Below are 20,090 nucleotides of genomic sequence, written 5' to 3'. Positions count from 1 at the left end.
TGATCTAGATGTTTTCGCAGACCCTTTCAGGTTCTGACAGTATGAAGCTATGTCCACCACTCCTTTTCCTGCCCCAGTCATGGTCCCTGACACTCTTGGCTTCCCCTACCCGGAGGAAGGAGTCCAGAGAGCCATTCTCCATGAATTCAGTGATGATCATCACTGGTGTGCTCTTGGTGACAACACCCTCCAGGTGAATGACGTTGGGGTGGTCGAACTGGCCCATGATGGAGGCCTCACTCAGGAAGTCCCGGCGCTGCTTCTCAGTATAGCCCGACTTGAGCGTCTTGATGGCTACAAAGATCTCTCTCTTGCCTGGCAGTTTCAGGTGGCCACTGCATACCTCACCAAACTCCCCTGGACAGACACACCAAGAGAAGCAAAATGTCACTTGCCAGGTGAAATGTCACCCCCCTGTTCCCTGTAAGTTCCACTCCTATGGCCTATTTAATGGCCAACTCATCCTCTTGCACACAGAACCCCTTTGTAGAATATGGGGGCCCAAGAAAGTCCCAGCCATCTTAAAGAGTGAGAGTAAAGTCTTCATGGCTGTCCATGGTATTTGGGTGGGCATCGGGCGAGGGGGCAGGGGAGCCTGGAGAGAGGGAGGGAGGGACAGGGGATGAATGGTGTGAAGGACAAAGCACTGGACTGACTGAGTCTGGAGACCTGGTTCCAGGCTCAGCTCAGTCTCTGATGTGATGTGCAAGCTCCTCCCCAGTCCCGTGCCTCAGTTTCCCTATCTGTTGATGGGGTACTTTTACTGGATGACTGTTGAGGACCTTTTCCACCTTAGGCATTCTGAACTTCCAGGCCCTGGAGTGTTCTCTGCGGCTCCTGCCCCACATCTACCCTCTGTCCGAGAAGCACACATTGGGGTGTTCACCCTGCCCATGGCTGAGGCCACAGCACCAGCCGCCTACCTGCTCCGATCACCTGCTCAATTTTGACACAGGAGATGTCAATTTCCTTGGCAAACTCCCGCACCGCGTCATTGGGGTCCTCGTAGGTGAAAGGGTCGATGTAGATCTTCATGCCTGGGGTCACTGGGGGATAAGACCAGGCCTGGTCACATGCACAGACTCAAGATGTAGACAAATGGAAAGGCAAGAGCCAGTCCATCCCCCTATATATAGAGGGAAATATACTCCCATGTGGCCCCCCTAAGCACTGGGCAACCCCATGCAGGTCACTCGACCTCTCTGGGCCTTAGTGAGCAGATGGACACTGAGAAGAAGGGTGAGGGGAACAGATTGCTCAGCAAGGATAGCAATTAGGTTCTAGCTCTTGTTCGAACTCTGACTGACTTGTAATGAATTCCTGGAGCTGCTGAAAGACTATTAGGATTGATTAGCAATGTCTGTGGGCATAAAAGGAAGAAAAGGATGGAAAAGTTTGTCACTCTCCTGACAGAGAAGCAGGGGGTCCAGAGTAAAGGAAAAGGAAATCAAGAAGGAAGGGAGAGAACTGTAACAAAAGAGCAGGCAACAGACCACGTTCTTGGGCTTCTGCCAAGGAGGTCTCCCTATATTTCAAGGCCTAATTCAAGCCTCCGCTCCCCTCAGGAGACTTTGGCTACCTCAGCCCTCCTCAGCAGCCCCAGAGCCTGGAGGGCTGCCTCACCAGGGTCTGAGTACCCATGGCTCCTGGGACCACCTCCTGGGTCCCCCCAATTAGTCAAGTCTTAAGCCTTCCTGGATCTCCAGTTCCCCGATGATCAGCTTTAGGCAGGACATGGATATATGAATTCTTGATCTGCTGTGAATTTTTATTTTTTGAGGCAGAGGAAGGAAGGAGGTGACTTGGATATTAAAGACTCAATTTTGACCTCAGCGCGGAGTCCACAAAAGCTTTGAAAGAAGGGAAAGAGGATCCATCCTTCATGCGCCTCCGAGATAACTGGCCTTCTGCCGCCCAGGCCATCTGGCCCTCCCCCAGCCCAGACCTCCCTCTGGTTTCCCCAGCTCCCTGCCCACACTCTCCTGCTGCTCCCGGAGCTGTGACTTTTTGACAGCAGCTCTAGGAGTTGGGAGCCAGAGTCCTTGGGGCATAGTAAAGCTTGGCTGGTTGGTGAGTGGGGCCATCAACCCTGTTCAGCTGTGTGACCTTGGACATATTAGTTGACCACTCTCAGCCTCTGTTTCAGTCATTCCAGGAATTTAGGAGGCAGAACCTCTAAAGGGGGATTGACAAACTGGCCCATTATCTGTTTCGTAATAAGGTTTTATAAATAAAGTTTTATTGGGACACAGCCAGACACATCCCTTTGCCTGTGGCTGCTTTCATATTACAGTGACTGAGTTAAGTAGTTAAAACAGAGACCATATGGCTTGAAAACCTGAAGTATTTACTATCTGGCCCTTTATGGAAAAGTTTGCCAACTGCTGCTTTTACACACGCGAGCTTTATTTTGGATTATTTGTCTGTCTAGCCCTTTAAATCAGGGTTTCTTAATTTGAGTCTGTGAACTACCTGGAAGTCCCAGGGTAGGTTTTGGGATGGGACAGGGGTTAGAGTCTGGTAACCTCTTAAAACAGAATGCATTTATTATTATTGCCTTTTTGAATTAGAAAAGTAATTAATATTCCTGATAGCCCGAACACTCTGGAAATAAATATTGCTGAGAGTAAAAGTTTTCCAAAATCTATCCCTGAGTATAGATTTTTCTAGATTTTCCTATCTTGTAATTTTATATATACACATACCCCAACTTTTGATTCTCTGGCCATAGTATCCAAAACATTTAGCAGCCTCAGAGGAGCCTAAGACCACACCACCTCAAAGAGGTTAAGAACCACCATCCTAGACCGTGGGAGCCTGGGAGGAGGGGTGGGCATGTGATCTTTCCCCATGCCTCCCTCCCCTGGCGCACCGCAAAAAGCTGTGCACACAATAGACACACAATGTCTGTAGCGCTGAGCAGACTCCAGATGACAGAGATAGAATAGCAGCTGCCACTTACTGAGCCCTTTGTCTGTGCCCAACACTGTGCCAGCCTCTTGATATGCATTATCCCATCTCCTCTGCCCGACAACTCTGGGAGGAAGGGATCATTATTCTCATTACACGCATGAGGAAACTGCAGCTCTGAGAGGCAAGTTGTATGCCCAAGGCCACAGAGCTAGCAAAGGGCACAGCCAGGATTTGAACCCAGGTCTGCCAGACTTGAGCCAAGGGCTTGTACTCTTAATCACCATGCTCTCTGCCTTCTGGTGGAAATCCAACTCAATCTGCTCCACGCGTCCTCCTCCTGGAGTATTCCGCCATGACTCTTCCTTCCCCGAGTCAGCCCCGCTCAGAGCAGGGACACGAGCTCTCTGGAGGTGCTGCTTTTTTCTTTTTTCTTTTTGCTTGCTCAGACTCAGTGACCAGCCTGTGGGTCTTGGGGACTAACTTTTAGCCTCCTTCCTACCAGAACTGGGGGAAGCCTTTTCTGCCAGGGCAGCTCAGGAAGCTAAGGAGAAGCACAGTAGGAGCTGCCAACCGATCAGACGCTCTCCCCAAGCCTTGGCCGGGAGTGTTGATAAGGAGGGCTCTCTAGTGCTCATAGGACAGAGGCCAGTGCCTTCACCTGGCATTCCAAGCCCTCAGTGATGGGCCTCACCAACAGCTCCTGGTCTCCTACATGCCAGCAAAAAGGAATCATTCACCCAGAGGCCCCGGACACACCTCATAATTCCTTGCCTCCATGCTTTTGTTCAGGTAGTTCCCTTCACCTGGAACACCCTTCTCTTCCTCTGTGTCCAGATCAAACGCCGCCTCCTCTGTGAAGCCTGCCTGCATCCCTCCAGAGGAGACTCATACTTTCTCCTCAGGCTCCCGCAGCTCTGCCTCCATACCTACTCCTACGGTCCTGATGTCTGTATGGTTTTTTTTTTTGTTTTTTTTTTTTACCTCGTATCAGGGCTTCCAGATATGCATGCCCAGAACCCACACCCCCTTCTGTTCCAGTGCTTTGAAAAAAAAAACAGAGTCCTGCTCAGATGCAGGGAGTGAGCTTGAGCTTTAGAATGTGTTGCTCTATGGACAAATCCTGGGGTCTATTTTTAAAACAAGTCCCTGCTGTCATCTTTTTTCTTGTTACGACTCAAGCTCTAAATAGTGATGCTCCCAAATGGCTCCAGGTGACAGCGTGTGCGAGCCTATCTAATTCTAGCTCAGTCAGGTGTAGACAGCGCAGTGTGGCTACGAGTGGGCCCTCTGGGGTTAGACACCCTGGGTTCACACCCCAGCTCCCGCCCTGAGCAGCTGGGTGATCTCTATGTGCCTGTCTACTCATACTCACAGTGGGAAGCTACAAGGATTAAATGAGTCAATACATGAAAAGCATTAAAATAATTCTCGGCTCATAGAGCACAGTCAATATGTTTAGCCACATCTACGATCATGATTTTGTTACTTGGGGAATAGGAGGGCGTAATGTCATTTATGACTTTTAATGTACAGGTGATTTTTATTTCTGTGTAGTTAAATTTTTCTGCCTTTTCCATGTGATCCTTCCATTGCTTTTATGCCTAGAAGGCCCTTTTCCATCCACGTATCAGTTTAAATAGTTACCTAAATTGTCTTCTGGAAATTTTAACGGTTTAATCATTTTTATATTTATGTCTACAGCGATTGTGAAGCCCAGGAATTTAACTTCAAACTGAGTTTTGCCCAGAGGCTTAATATCTAGAATCCCTTGACTCTGCCCTTTCTTGTACACCCCACATCGAACCCTGCGGCAAAGTCAGGGGCTCTACCTTCAAAATAGGTCAAATCCAACCACTTCCCATCTTCTCCCCGCTGCCACCCTGGTCTAGCCACTGCCGTGTCATCCCTGGGTTATACTATCGGCCGCCTCCTGGGTCTCCCTGCTTCTGTCCTTGCCTGGAACACCTCAGCCTCTCCAGAGCATTTTCTTCATGGCAGCCAGGGAAGTCCTGTTGAAACTGTAACTCAGAGCTGGCAGTCTTTTGCTCAGACCCTTCTAGAAGCTTCTCATTTCACCCTGAATAAAAACCCTACTATAACTGACAAGAATCTGCCTGCTGTGGCCTCTCATACTTCCCCCTCCTGCCCCCTCACTCTGCTCCAGTGACACCGGCCCCATGGCTGTTCTGGAACCTTCCAGACACCCCAGCTTCAGGGGCTTTGCACTGGCTGTGCCCTCTGCCTGGGACGCTCTTTCCTGTGTCATTGCTACACAGCTTACTCCCCCGCCACCTGCTCCTTACGCAACACTGACTCCACCCCTCTCAATCCTGTTACCCTGTTTGCCTTTTTTTCAACAGCACTTTCATCTTCTAATGTACCATATGCTTTACACATTAATTACATGTACTTTTTTGTCCTCTGTCTCTGATACAGGGATATAATTTCCATGAAGAATTCACAGCATTTGCTGTGTGTCCCCGGCACCTATAACAGTGCCTGGCGTACATAGCAGGCCACAACAAATACGTGACAAATGAGTGGATATGCTGATGGTCCCCCTTACCCAGTGGCCATTGAAGGAAGCGTAGGGTCCCCCACTGAGTACAGTTTGAAAAACTATATTAGACCCACTTGGAATTCCTGTTCGCTGAGTGAGGTCTTAAGACACACCTTCTCCCCACCTCCACACCACCCTCCACACAGACTGCCTGTTCTGTCAGGGTCAAATGGGGAGGTATCTACACTCTGCTTTTGTCTCTGCTGGGCCTCTTGGGAGGGGCCATAGCTCTGGGTGTCTGAGGCCCGTGTGCTCTCAACCCTGGCCAAAGGTAGGATGGGGTAGCGGGGGAATGGAGGCACTGGGTGGGGATGAGTAGTCACCAGAGGAGTTACCAGGAAGGAATGATAGGGGGCCTCCCACCTCTCTTCTCTCTTACCTCCCAGGCCAGAGGCTAGGGTCCTCATCAGCTCACTCGGGTCCTGTGCTTATTCTACAAACATGTGTCTAGTGACTGCTATGTGTGGGAAGCGTGCTGGGGCTGGGAGGCCATAGTGAGTGTCAGACACGATTCCAGGTCTCCGGCACCCCCATTATAATGTCGGAGAGACAAGGGAATGGCCACGGCAGTGCGGCCAGGCAAGGGGCGCTGTGCAAACACAGACCCCGGCTCTAAGGCCCGGGTGGGTGGGGGTCAGGGAAGCCTTCTCAGAGGGGTTTGTATGTGATGAGGCCTGAGAGAGAGTAAGAGACACTCAGGTAAAAAGAAGCAGGGAGAATGCTCAGAGAGAGGGAACAGCATGTGCAAAGGCTGAGAGGTGACAGCGAGCTTGGCATGTTCAGGGGATAGCTTGACATTTGGTCTGATTGCAGCAAGGAAGAAGGCTGGAGGCGTTGCCAGGGAACTGACAGTGAAGGGCCCGAGGGTGCCAGCGCCGCTGGGAATACATACTGTGGCCACTGGTGTAGTGCTGCAGCTTGTCCGTGTACTCCGAGTCGGCACGCTCAAACCCCCGTCTTCTGGAACAAGAGCAAAGGGCTGGAGCCACCTGGAGGCGCCCGGGGAGCTGGCAGCCACGGTAGGTGACAGGGAGAGGGTGGGCAGGCCCTTGAAACCACATCCCTGTCTGAGGCCTCCCTGCCTGCCCCTCGCCTAGCAGCCTCACCTGTCCCGGCCCTGCCCACCCCTTTCCACCTGTCCCACTTCAAGTCCAGGCTCACTATTTCCCCTGATCCCTCTCCAGCCAAGCCCCTTTCAAAGAGCAAAGCCATCTCTGGCTGTGGCCCCTGGCCCCAGAAACCTTGGGGCTTCTGTGCATCTGACCTTATGACCCAGTCCATTCTAAAGTGCGGAACTCTAAGGAAGAAGGGAGTCTCTCTCTGCATGTGCCCAGCAGAAGTCAGGGACCCAGGCCCACCTCCTGCCTTTGCACAGGCTGTGCCAGCCACATGGGGTGCTCTTCCCCCATCTCCTCCTGTCTGCGTCCCCTCCATCTTTCCAGCCGCCTCAGTCAGGGGGCCTTACCTGAGCTCCACAAGCTCCCATCTGACACTCTGCTTATGGCCCTATTCATGAAGGCGCCTCAACTCGTGCAACAGTAGGGCGACCTGCACTTCCTCTCCACCGCCCCCTCAGCTCCTAGCTTCCTGCAGCCCTCCTGCCCACCGTTCTGAGACATTCCTTACACTGAAGTGTTAGTGTCTCAGTGTGTCACCTCCTTGGATAGGGGACTTGTCAAGGGCAACGCCTAACCCAAAGGGATGGGCTGCTAGTGCTGGCCACTTAGGTGGTGGGAGGCCACTTGAGGGTACCCAGGCTGACCTGAGCCTCTCCTGCCCCTGTACGGATGGAAATGCCTCCTCCATCCACAAACACTGTTCAGGAGAGGCTGAACAGACGTGCAGCCAGGCCTGGAGCGGTGGGGGGGACGCCGACCCACCTGTTACACACAATGGCGATGACAACCACGGCAATGAGAAAGACCAGGGCAGCCGCCGAGGAGCCGATGATGAGAGGCAGCTTCTCCTGGATGCTTGTCTGGTACTCGGCTGGGGAGAAAGCACAGCACGGTGTTCTTGCCTGGCCCTGGGAGTCGTACCATTCCATCACCCTGCGGGGCCTCCTGGGATTCCAGGTTCTATTTCTGTTGCTCAGAGTACCTGTCACATGCTCAGGTGGGTAACTGGCTGTCATTTGCTCACAAGTAACCTTGAACAAGTCTATGAACTGCTCCAGCCCTCAATTTCTCATCTATAAAATGAACGTAATACCTGCATCTCAACATTGATATGGAAATCAACAACATATCAATTCTGTCAATAAACATATGGAGAGGCAGCTATAAGCACAGATTCTGTGGCCAGACTCCCTGGGTTTGAGTCCCAACAGCGCCATTTACTGTCTGTGTGATCTCTGGTAAAGCGGCTTACCAGTACTTCTCTGTGGCTCAGTTTTCTCATCTGTAAAGTGGGGAGAATCATACTGTCCATTTCACAGGGCTGTTGTATAAAGCACTTAGAACAACACGTGGCAGAAGTAAGCACTCAGTACTATTGTCACTGAGTGTTTTAAGGGTCGGTCACTGTGCTAAGTATGTTACGCACCTTGTTTGATTCCCAGTGATGCACTGCTTATATTACCCCATCTTACAGATGGGAAAGCTGAGACTTAGTGAGGTCACGATTTGCTTGAGGACACATAGTTAGAAAGTGCCCAAAGCCAGCACTTGAACACAGGCCTGTGCGACCCAAGGCTGTGGGTTTAAATGAGATAATGAGTAAAATGCACTCGGCCTCGTCCTGCCTCTTGGAAACCACTTAGAACATTCTCAGTGCCACCAATACCATCGTTGTATTTCATTTTATTATTATTCTCAGTTGTGTTCGAGACCAGACAGGGGATTGGCGAAGTCAGGGACAAGGTCAGTTCTGGGTCCTTAGTGCCGGCACACACTGGTTGAACCACTACAGAAAGGATGCTGGGGCAGTCCTCCAGCACCCACGGCACTAACACTCATCCGGCATGCAAGAGGGCTTAGCGAGGTGAAGACGCTGGCCGTGAGGAAGGGGGATTTTACAGAGAGGGTGATGCTGGAAGAGAGGGTGGCGTTGTGAGGGAGTGAAGCTGAAGCCAAGAAGGCACGCTGGAGCCTGGTCATAAGTGAAGCTGTCCTAGAGCTTGGCTGGTTGGTGGAAGGACCCCAGTCCCACAGAAATGACAACTCTAACTTTACCTGCTCTTTGGTGAGCACTGTGCATGCAGGGGACCTAGGGCCAACCCTGTGCCAGGTTCTGTACACTTAGCCCCATACTTATACTAGTTTGATGGTGATGACGACAAGGGGATCGTTGTTATCATCCCTATGTATAGATGAGAAAACAGTCTCAGGGAGGTAAAGTAAGTTGCTCAATTAGGGCTGAATCTCCACTGTAATTTCATTCTGTCAGGCATCAGAGCACACGCTCTTTAACTATGTTGCTCCTCAAAGATTATTAGAGCAGGAAGGGTACTTAGAAACCATGTGGTCCCAGGCTGAGAGGCACACGACACATGGGCTGCAACCTCCCATTCTCCTGCCCAAGGTGTACATGACTAATCCATCCCAGCACTTCTTCCTGTTGAACTCAGATGTGGCTTCAGAATTCTTCTCAGTCCAACTGCAAGTCATTGAAGTTGTGTATGGAAAGAATAGTTTTGCACTCTCAGGTTGAATACTATGCTTTCATTTTATAGATGAGAAAAATCTGGACCAGGGAATGGGTGTGATTTGCTTAGGCAACTCTGCAAGCGAGGGCTGAGCTCCCAGCAGTCATGGGGAAGGAAGTGCCCTGGCTGACGTGATGGTAACAGAGCATCATAATCCTTCCCAGCCCCAGAAACAGTGCCTCTATACATGGCTGTGCAGTTTGTCCAGGGCACAAAGGTTCCCAGCCAGGGGGAAAGGAGGGTGGACATTAAGTAGCAGGGGTGCATCTTCTAATTCACACAAAGGCACTTTGTAAGAATGGTGGCCCTAGAGTCTATTCTGTCTGTGGAGTCAGTGCCCTCCTCCTGCCCTCTAGACGCTTCTTACCTTCTGTCATGGTCTGGAAGTACATCTTGCCGCTGTAGCGCCCGTAGCCCGCCACGGTGCGTGCCCGCACCTGGAAGACATAGATGGCGCCGGCTTTGAGGCCCTGCACTGTGACCGTGTTGGTGGGGCTTTTTATGGCTGTGGCGTTGTACTCACTGAGCTCCTGCCGAGGAACAGAGAAGACAGTTAGCGAGATTGTTGCCCACTGTGGGTCCAGAGCCCACTGACCACTTCTGCCACACGAGGTGAGTCTGGCCACCCCAATCCTTCACTCCCTCCCTCCCAGTAACAGATTCACACAACCGCAGCTTTTGCATGTGATTTTGCAATGCTTCCCACAAAAGAAGGCAGAGTATATTTCTCCTCATGGATGCTGAGTTTGTCCACATGGCTTGCTTTGGCCATTGGAATATTCTAGAAGAGATGATGCACGCAGGGGTTTTACATGTGTCTGTTATTTTGCCTTGGCCTCTTTCATTCTGCCATCTGCCATGAGGGGGGCTTAACCTGGGTAACAGTTGGTTCCAGAGTAAGAAACGTAGAAAAGGCCTTGACCTAACTCCTAGAATGAAACAGGGCCACCTTGGCTGAGCCACAGACACAAACCTATGAAGAAGAACACCCACTTGTAGGTCACTGGGTTTTGGGGGCTGCATCACCTTAACAACAGTAATACACATACACTGAGTGGTCCCTGTGTGCAGTCCCTGGGGTCTAGACTGCGAGTTCTTGCCGACTGCAGGGAGGAGGCCCACATCATTCACTTCTGCATCCCTCTCGCTGCCCTGTGCTTTGCAGGATTAAGTGGAAGGACCCCGTCCAGCCGTAGCACGCTTGAGTCAGGCAAGAAAAGGGAAAATTATGCTCAAGGTCAGCTGAGCTCTTTAGGACTCAAAATCGTGCAGGAGCCGCCTCTCATGTTCATGTATTTGGGTGCCCAGGGCCTAATGTTCCCTCCTTTCAGAGATGCAGAACGTGGGTTCTGACTTCCTGAGCCCTGCCGGGGTGACCTGAGGAGCCTGGGACAGGACAAAGAGCCAGCTGCTGCAGTGGGGGTGGAGATGTGGCTGAACTGGATGCAAATGATTACCAGCCTAGTTGATGTTTGTTCAGGCATCTGTCAGCTGCCCAGCTAACCTTCCCCAGATATCCTCTCTGCATTAGGCTCCGGTCTGGGCACTGGGGACCAACAGAGGCTAAGCACAGGTCCTGGGAGAACCCAGTGCAGAAAAGCAAACAGTGTGGAGATCTTAACTCTTTGAGGATCCAGAGCCCCTCTGAGAAGCTAATGAAAAGCTATGAACCTTTAAGCAGAAAAACGCACACCTGATTGTACATGCCAATCATGTACATGTCAGGGATGCATAGAGCCCTTGAACACTCTCCTGAAACAATGAAATTCAATGTAAGCAATGTGATTACAGACAGTGATTGTAACTACTGTGCTATTATAGTGTGGAGGCTAAGATCAGGAACTGGAGCCAGACTTCCTGGGTTCAGATCCTCATTCTACTGCTTATTACCTTTGTGACCTTGGGTTAAGTTCCTTAATTTCTCTAGGCCCCCTTTTCTTCCTCTGCAAAATGGGGATAATAATAATAATAGCTACCTTGAGTTGTTTAGGGGATGGAATGAATTAATATGTATAGAATGTTCCCAGGGGTAGGGCAAGCACAATGAGGTGAGCGGGGCGTGTGACCTGGCCTGGGTGGGGGACATCAGGTGAGGTCAAGGAATGTTCCCCGGACAGTGGGGACAAATGGAGCGGAATTTTAGGCAACAAACAGAAGCCCCCCAGGCAAAGAAGGGGATGGGCATTCTGGGCAAGGAGCAGCAGGTGCAAAGGTCAGGAAGTGAGGAAGAGCCCGGGATGTGGGGGCTGGGGGGAGCTGACCTGTGAGTGCTCCCTCCCCTGCCCCATACCTGGAGGCGGCAGGCAGGGAGCCTCTTCTCCTTTGCCAGGTCCCCTGCCCCCTCCTCCAGGAAGCCTCCTTGACCTCCAAGCCAGATATGTCCCCTCCCTCTGAGCCCTGGAGCACTTGCTGTGGGTGCAGGGCGGTGGGGGGATCTGCTACGTCCCCTTGCCCTGGCCCCAGGCTCCTCTCATTCCCTTGACTGTCAGCTCCTGAGGGATGGCGTTGCGTTTTGTTCCCCTGCCCCAAGCACAGTGTCCGGCATGCAGGGGCCTTCCGTAACACCCACGGGATGGAGGCTGTCCTCCTCGGCCTGGCATGCCAGACCCTCCCTGACCCGCCCTCTGTCCGTCTCTCCTGCCACATCCCCAGTGTCCTCTGGGCTCTGGTTATGTGCAACCTTTACTTCCCCTTTCCCTGGTAGAGTCACCAGAGTTAGCCAATAAGAGTATAGGATGCTCAGTTAAATTTGAGTTTCAGATGAATAATTTTTAGTATAAGTATGTCCTATGCAATCTTTGATATACACTTAGAGTAAAACTTACTAAAAAAAATTCAAATGTAACCCTGATGTCCTATATTTTATTTTGCAACCCTACCTTCCCTGGATGCTCTGAGCCTTTGCAAGTGCTGCTGCCCTGTCTTTCCTCCTCTCCCTGGCAGCTCCCCGCTCATTGCTCTGGCTGGGGCAGACTTCCCAGCTACCCCAGCCAGAGGTTGCAGGTCTACTGTCTCCTCTCCCACCTATTGTGCTGAGATAAGGAATGAGAGTTCCTGAGGGCAGAGACCTTATCTCATTCATCTCTGGGACCCCCAGGCTCCCCACACTGTAGGTCATTGCTCATGTAGGTGCTCGCTAACTACTTGACCTAACGAATGAGGTAAGACTTTTCACAATCTATGAACCCAGGATGCACTACCAAGCTTGGCCACTAAGTGCCGCCGTCTAACATGGGATCTGCTCCAGCTTGGGAAAGGGATGGATTCTGCAGACTGGGTGGGTGCCCACTTAGGCTGCAAGTTTTAAGTTCCTTATTATACAAGGGAGATGGGAGATAGCTGCCAGAGGCATAGGTGCCTTGGGAGAAAGAAGAACAATCTGAGTGGATCCCTTCTCCAATGTGGGCCAAAGGACCCAGCAGGGGATTGGAAGTTATTTCAAAGGCCGGTTCTTCCACTGGCTTGCATTGTGACTTGGGGAAGATTCTTCATTTCCTTGAGCCCTGTTTTCTATTCCAGAAAATGAAACCATAAATTCCAACTGCTCAGGGCTGTTGTGAAAATAAAATGTGATCAGTTAGTCCCTGGCACAAAGGAGCTGATGTAGAGCCATCAATTTCCTTCTCGCCCCACCCTCCAAACCCCTCACTCCCACCAAGAGTACCCTTATGTGACTAAGGATTAAGCACCAAGGGGCTAGAGGAAGGAATTTAGTATGAAATTCTAATCCTTTGCTAATCTTTCGTTTGAGTCCTTACCCAGACACTAAGGGCCAAAGAAACAGTGGGTGCGTTGCTTAAGCCTGATGAGCCTCAGTTTTCTCATCTCTAAAGTGGGATAACACCACCATATACCACACACAGTGGTTGTAGAGATTTAGTAGGAAATAACGGGTAAAGCTTTTAGCACAGTTCCTAGCCCTAATAACTTTTGGCTGTCACCATTGTTGTTATCACCAACGTTCCTTACATGGATGAATGAATGCAAGAGTGAATGAATGAGTGAACAAACCTCCCTGTGTAGATACTGCTCCCTGTACACCGAGCCACACCCGGAGTGCAGCCTGGATGTTCGTTCAACAACCCCTCCCCCCAGCCCCCACCGCCCTGCTGAAGCTTTGCTCCCTCTGCCTGGAATGTCCTTTCCATTCACTTCTGCCAAGTAGAAATGTCTGTTGAATAAATGCATAAATTGAGGTGGCCTACAAGGGCCTATCTGCCATAGGTGGCCACACAAATGACTCTTCTTCTTGAGCTCTTAGGGAGCCAAAGGGGACATGAACCCATGCTTGGAGCAGCTGCCAAAGGAGGCCACCTCCTCCAGGCTGCTGGAACCGGTGGAAAAGGCCAGCCCTGGTCTAGCTGACACCGTTCATCAGCAGCCTCTTGAAGACTTCCAGCAAAGTGGCTGTCAGCTCTGGGCTCCGGCAAGGCTGGGAAATCCCAGTGAAGCTGGGGAGAGGCCAAATGGAGAGCCCGCTCCAAAAGAGCCCTTTCTAAAGAAGGAAAGGCAAAGTAGGAAAGGAGGTAGGGGTGGGGCCCACACGGGGCTGCAGTGCTCAGCAGCTAACTTCCCTACTTGCGAAGATCTAGAGCATTCATTAAATAAATCAATTGCAGGCACCAGGGGGATTCTGAAGTGTTAGGTGAGAGGGCTGCGGACTTGTGGGAAATAAATCTCGCCACTTGCAGCCTGGCTGTCCCTCCCTGAAGGTTGGGGCTGACTCAGGAACACAGAGGTGGTGGCTGGGATGTCAGAGCCTCACCTGAGAGGTCAGGGACAGAAACTACTCCTGCTTCTCCTCCTACCCCTTTGCTGGCATCTCCTCTGACACTTTGACCAACTCTTTTTCTTCCGCGCCTTAAATCTTGCCATTCTCCTGGATCCTGTCCTTCCACCCTGTTCTTTCTCCACACACTCTCCTGTCTGTTCTTGGCTACATTTCCCCACTCCTGGCAAGCACCACACCTACACCTGCAAATCACAGTCCCGTATCTGCCCCGGGAAAAGACATCACCATCTACTGGGAGTTGGCTACCACCTTTCCCTGGTCCTCTGAGTTTCAGAATAATTGTCTGAATCTGTCAGTTTCTCACCATCTCTGCTGCCAACTTTGCCACTCCATGCCACCATTATTTCTCACTTGGTGCCCCATGAGAGCCCTGCCCAGGGTCTACCTGTGTTCCTGGGATCCCTTGTAGTCTACTCTCCACAAAGCAAGCCACAGGAATCTTTAAAGTAATCTGAGTCAGATCGCATCATTCCAAAACCTTCTGATGGCTTCCTATGGTACTTTAAATTGAATCCAGACTCCAAAGGCCTAGAAGGTCCACTACAACCAGCCTGGCCTCCCTCTCCAAACTCCACCCCTACCGATCTCTCCCTTGTTCATGTTGTCCCTGCCACACTTGCCTTCTCTGTTCCCCAAGTGCAGCCAGCACATTCATGCCCCCGGGCTTTTGTACATGCTGTCCTTGCCACTTGGAATGACCCTGTTCCCATCACCTGTCTGTCTGGTGAACTCCTAGAATCTTTCAAGGCTCAGCACAAATATCATCTGAACGAAGATTTCCTTTCACTTACGCCAGGATTATGGGCTCCTCCTTAGTGCCCCCATGGGACCTCTGCTGGCCTTTCTGTGGCTTGTATCACATCTTGTCTAATGGTTATTTGTGTCTGAATCTGATTTTTCCCCTGGACTGTGAAGGGAAGGCCTCCAGGCATGTCTGATTACTCCTGGTATTCCAGGTACCCAGTCCAAAGTTGGCGACAGTGAATGTTGAATCAACCAGTGTCCATCTCCCCACTGGCAGGCACCAGGCTGCCTCTTTCTGCACCCAGGCCCTGGGAGGAGGGACTGATAGAAGCAGAGCCATATCTCTCACAGCCATATCTCAGGCCTGTCCATCTCTCGTCATTTATGCTGAAAATACTTCATCAGAGCCTGGTCCTATCCATCTCTTAAAGGTTATCCAGAAGCATCTCTGGGAGAAAACTGGGAGGCAGGAGAGCCAAATGAAGAGTAAGAACAAGGGTCCAAATCCCTGCTCTGCCACTTAGCAGCTGGGTGCTCTTGGACAAGTTACACAGTTGCTCTGTGCCTCGATTAACCTTCCTGCCCAATGGGGTGAATAGCAACGCTAAGAGAATGAATGAGATAATGGAAGCGATGTGCTTCGCACATAGTGAGCACTGAGGAAACGTGAGCAGGTGACAACTGTAGCTGCTGCAAGGCCCGCTGGTCCTCCACTTCTGGCATGGGCCTGGGGATGCCCAGGCAGTGGCTGAAAGTAGGGCAGAGCTGCCTCCTGGTTCACACCTCCATCAGCCACCCCACTCCCTCCCGTCTCCGTAGGAAATGGGTCGTGGGCAGGACCTGGGCCGGGATTCCTCATTTCCGATCCTGTCTTTGGGGACAAACACTTTCGGTTTCATTTAATCATAAAGCTTCTTAATTAGCTTTTTTTTTCCTTTTTGAATTCTGAGCTGCTAAGCTATCCCCGCCAGAGGAAGTGGACATGATTGCTCCTGCAGGGCGTGGGACTTCCTGGGCCTGGCCGCTGCTGGTCCCGCTACCTGGGATGCCCGGCCCCTTCAAGGCCCTCCTCGGCCCAGCAAGGGGTGGATCAGCGTCCCTCACATCATCCCCTGGGGACACAGCAGACAAAAGGCAAGGTCTCCACCCTTGAGGAACACGCCAGGGAAGGGATTCATCACTTACTCATTCAACCAACATTTATCAAGTTTCTCCTCGGTGCCAGGCCCAGGGTGCTGGGAGAGTGTGGTGAAAGGGATAGATGTGGTCCCTGGCTGCTAGGAATGCATTCCCAAGAGAAGGGAAGGAGCAAGGAAACAATCATAAACCAGCTGAGTGAGGCTGAAGAGGCATGTAATGGACCCCTGAGACTTGCCAGGGTTTGGGCGATGCAGCAGCTACTGGGGGTGGGGTGGGGTGGAGGAAGGGCCTGGCTGGGCCACAGAAGGCAGAGCTCCAGCGGGGCTGGCTGGTCCTATCTCCACCTCATTTCCTCTCAGCCTTAGGGAGAGCCTTTCCATCCCTTTCCAGTTCCTGGTGGACTTGGCTTCAACTAAAGCACTTTTTATAGTCATTTACACCTTAGTCTGAAAGGGATTTCAGGGGCCCCTGCAGCCTCTGTGGCTGTTTGTGCTCAGGGAGCAGGTAAGAAAAGCCACCAGTCAAAGGAGAGACTTCTGGGCCTCCGATGTCCAGCTGCTCTGTCCTGGCCCCCGTGCTGTGCAGGCCTCACATTCAGGTGTGCTCAGCTCCCCGGGCCTCGTGTTGTGTAGCCCCTGGCCACTGTGTGGCAGGCAGGGCAGAAGAGGGAGGGAGGGAAAGCACGCTCCACTTTGTTGAGGGCCAGGTGTCCTACTGGACACTATTCCTGCTTTTTCTCTTTGACCCGCACAGCCCCCTTGTAAGAGAGGTGGTCTCATTGACCCTTGACACAGGAGGAAACTGAGGTTCAGAGAAGAAAGATGCCTGCCCAAGGTCACAGAGCTCGCTATGGATGGAGCTAGAATTTGCCCCTTTGGCTTCTCACTTCCAGTCCAGGGCCCCTTCTACTATACCAGCGGCTTCCAGCGTTGTGCCCCTGGCTCCTAGAGGTTCTTGCAGGGAGTCACGAGGGTCTGTTTTAAAAGCTCAGAGGGAAAGCACTCTGTGTCCATATGAAGAACACTCAGGCAAATGGAAACAAGGGTTTTCAGCTGGAATCAGAGCAACACCGGAGGATGCGCCACTCTCTGAGCAGAAACTCTCTTGAGCAGTTTCAACTCTCTGCTTTGGAATGGGTGAATGGCCAAATATTGCTTAGTAGATGCAGCTTTTTGGAAATCCAGTTCTTTTAGAACTTCAGGACACCTGAAGTCAAGATGCAGGGATCCTGGTGGGGAAAGGGCGGTGGCCACTGCATTTTAGAGATTGCTGGCCTGGTCCCCCAGACCGGAAACGCAAGACTCAGAGAGGTCAAGGCTCCCGCCTGAGGTCTCACAGCCACGGAGGAGTGAAGCTAGAATTAGGAGGCCTTACTCTGAGGCCAGTGCTCTTTCTGCTTCACGGGTGTGTCTCGTCTTGCAGGAGAGTAGGACCCTAGGCCCCAGCCTGGGAGGGGCCATCAGAGAGGTGGGGGTGGGGAGAGCTCCAGGAGCCTAGGTACCTTCTCATAGTACTGCAGCTCATAGTCCAGGATGACGCCGTTGGGCTGGTCGGGCTGGGACCACGACAGGGTGATGCTGTCCACTGTGCGGCTCACCTGGTGCATGATGGACACAGCCGATGGAGCTAGAAGAGAGGTCAGAGGTCAGGGTTTGGGGCGGGCATGACAGGGTGCCCAGAGGGAGCTGTGGGGCCAGGCAGAGGAAACACCTAGTGGGGGCCACACACCCTGGGGAGCCGACAGGGTGCAGACGGACCCATGCAGGGCCACAGGTGTGTTCACTGTGGGACTCGGCCAAGGCGATCCAGTCCCAAGAAGGGACGCTGTTCCTTCGCCCCTTTCCCTGTGATTTCACCTTCCAACAATGAAGAAAAGTGGTCGGATGTATCCCCAAAGATTACTGCCCTTTTCAAACTTGAGGGACATAAGCAGATTTGTGGAAACACACACTGCTGGGCACCACCCCCTGCCCAGAGATTCTGACTCCACAGGTCTGTGGTGGGGCCTGAGAGCCTGCAGTTGCAACAAGCCCCAGGTGCTGCTCATGTTGCTGGCCGGTGGACCCCACTGGGAACAGCAGATTAAGAGCCAGAGAAGGGAAGCGACTTTTCCAAGGTCACCTAGCAGGTAGTGATGGGGCCAGGGCCAGAGCCCAGAGCAGCTAGTCTCGTCTGTTTTCTACCCACTATGCTGCCTCTCACAGCCTGGCCTTGGCCCTGAGATTGCCCCTCTAACTGCTCAGCCTAACCTGTTCCTGGGGCTCTGAGGCTCAGGTAGCCTTGAAAGAGGGGTTCAAGTAGTTCCAAGAGGCTCAGGGCTGAGGCGGCCGAGCAGGTGGCCCAGGCCTCCAGGCCGAGGAGCTCGCCTGGTTGGGAGGCACCGGAGAGCCACGGAAGGACGGCGGTAGGGATGGAAACCTCTCCTCCAAAACACAAGCTGTCGTCAAGCTTGTCATCTTGACAACCCCGGTTGTCCGGTGATGCTCAGCATACACGTGCGTGCGTGCGCACACAAGCACATGAAGCCCCCACAGCTAACACCTAACACTTCCTTGTTCACTCTACGCCGGGTTCTTTTCCAAATGTTTTATGTTAGTTAACTCATTTAACCATTACATCAACCCCATGAGGCTGCTGTTATTATTATACCCATTTTATGGACGAGGAAAGGGAGGCACTGAAGTATGAACTACTTTGACCAAAGCCACCCTCTTAGAAAGCAATGGAGCTGGGATTTGAGTCCAGGGCCACCTGGGTCCCACATATCCTTTCCCGCCAGCAGCTGTGGCTGATGCTGGCTGACCGGGGAGGTCTGTGAAGCAGTGGACCCCAGAGGGCTCCGAGGACACCCTGGTCCACATCCCATCCTGTTGCTGCAAAGCTAACTTCAACAGGCTCCTGCTGACTCACCTCACCCACCACCCACCCGGCCCCGGCCCTGGCTCCAGCTCAGCTGTTTGCGGGGGCAGGCCCCACGCGGCCATGGGGGTCTGGGCCCGGTGGGCTTAGCTGACAGACTTGGGTTACAGGCAGCTAACCCGGCTCTGATCCTGTAAGCTCCGTGTCCCTGGGTGTGGCAAGGAGGCGGCATTACTGGGAAGATGATCAAGGCGGGCGTAGGGTGGCCAAGCAGGGCTGGTCTTTCTCCCGGAATCCAGGAGGATTAAGAGCAGAGAAAAGGGAACAGCTGGATGTTCTCCTGTCCCTCCTGCCGCCTGCTGCCCACCCTGGGGTGTCGGGTTTCCCTGTAAGTTGGTCTTCAGGGAATTCTGGTATTTTCAATTACCAGCCGGGCATGCCGGCAGGGCGATGGGGTCAGCGATGTCCTGTGACCCCTGCGAGGAGATGGAGCCCCAGGGAGCAAGCACAAAAGAGGCTTGTGGCGAGAGGGGAAGGGGGAGGCCAGCCAGGCGGGGCCTGCTTGGTTGGAGCAGGTGGTCAGGGGCCCTGCTGCCTCCAGCGAGCCCTGGGGGAGCATCCTGTCCCTTCATTAGCTGAGACTTCTGAGGGTGCCTCCGTTTCCCCCTCAGGGCATGGTCTCTAAGGGCCTTCTGGGATCAGGATCCCTTCACAGGCAGGAAGTCTGAATGCCTATGACCTTCACCCTGCTCAGCTTTGCCTTCAAAGCCCGAGAGCCCTGGGCTCTGAGGAATGAAGGAGACCCCTACACTCAGCCTTTACTCTTTCACCAGTCAGAAGACCCCATGAGCTTAGAGAGAGCAGGAGGTCGCTGGGCATTGGGCAGTCTGGGACTTCAGACTCTCAGATCCTGCAGCCTCTCTGTCATCTTCACTCCCGCTGAGAGTCCTCAGCGGCTTCCTGCTGCACCTGGGTAACACACAGCTGCTCCACATGGCCCACAAGGCCCACCTGCCTGGGGCCTGTCACCTCCTGCCACGCACCCCCTCGCTCCCAAGCATCATCCACAGTGGCCGCCTTTCTGTTCCGAATCATACCAAAGGCATTCCTTTCTCAGGGTCTTGGCCTCAAGGTGATTCTACTTGGTAACCTCTTCCCCTGAATCTTCCAGGGCCAGCTCCTCCTCTTCATTCAGCTCTCAGCTAAACCGCTGCCTCCCCCAGGAGGCCCTCCCTGACTTCCCCTCCACCTGACTACCTGCCACAGTCACTCACCACCTCACACCTTCTTTCTTTTCTTTGTAGTGCTAACATTATGTGAGGGGAGGGACCTGGTCTTTTATTCAGTCCTTTATTCCTAGGCCTGGAACAGTGTGTGGTTTAGAGTAGGTGCGTGGTGGTTGATATTTACTGAAGGAAGGAAGGAAAAGCAGGCTC

The 20,090-nt window shown here is 52.5% G+C and overlaps 1 protein-coding gene across 1 annotated transcript in view; it reads right to left on the bottom strand.

Annotated features, from left to right (window-relative positions):
- EPHB2 (EPH receptor B2) overlaps nt 1-20,090 on the bottom strand; it is a 169,827-nt gene that overhangs the window by 5,930 nt on the left and 143,807 nt on the right. The window contains exons 6-11 of the mRNA XM_054571462.1: nt 17,297-17,421; nt 9,487-9,649; nt 7,354-7,462; nt 6,366-6,430; nt 924-1,046; nt 110-357 (exon numbers count right to left, since the gene is read on the bottom strand). Of these exons, the coding sequence (XP_054427437.1) occupies nt 110-357; nt 924-1,046; nt 6,366-6,430; nt 7,354-7,462; nt 9,487-9,649; nt 17,297-17,421 (833 nt within the window). The remainder of the gene's footprint in view (nt 1-109; nt 358-923; nt 1,047-6,365; nt 6,431-7,353; nt 7,463-9,486; nt 9,650-17,296; nt 17,422-20,090) is intronic.

Source organism: Pteronotus mesoamericanus, unplaced genomic scaffold (assembly GCF_021234165.1).
Source record: "Pteronotus mesoamericanus isolate MK-2021 breed Mesoamerican mustached bat unplaced genomic scaffold, CSHL_Meso_final contig_221, whole genome shotgun sequence".
Taxonomy (NCBI): domain Eukaryota; kingdom Metazoa; phylum Chordata; class Mammalia; order Chiroptera; family Mormoopidae; genus Pteronotus; species Pteronotus mesoamericanus.
Note: the sequence above shows the minus strand (reverse complement) of the source record. Positions and strands in the feature narration are given on the sequence as shown.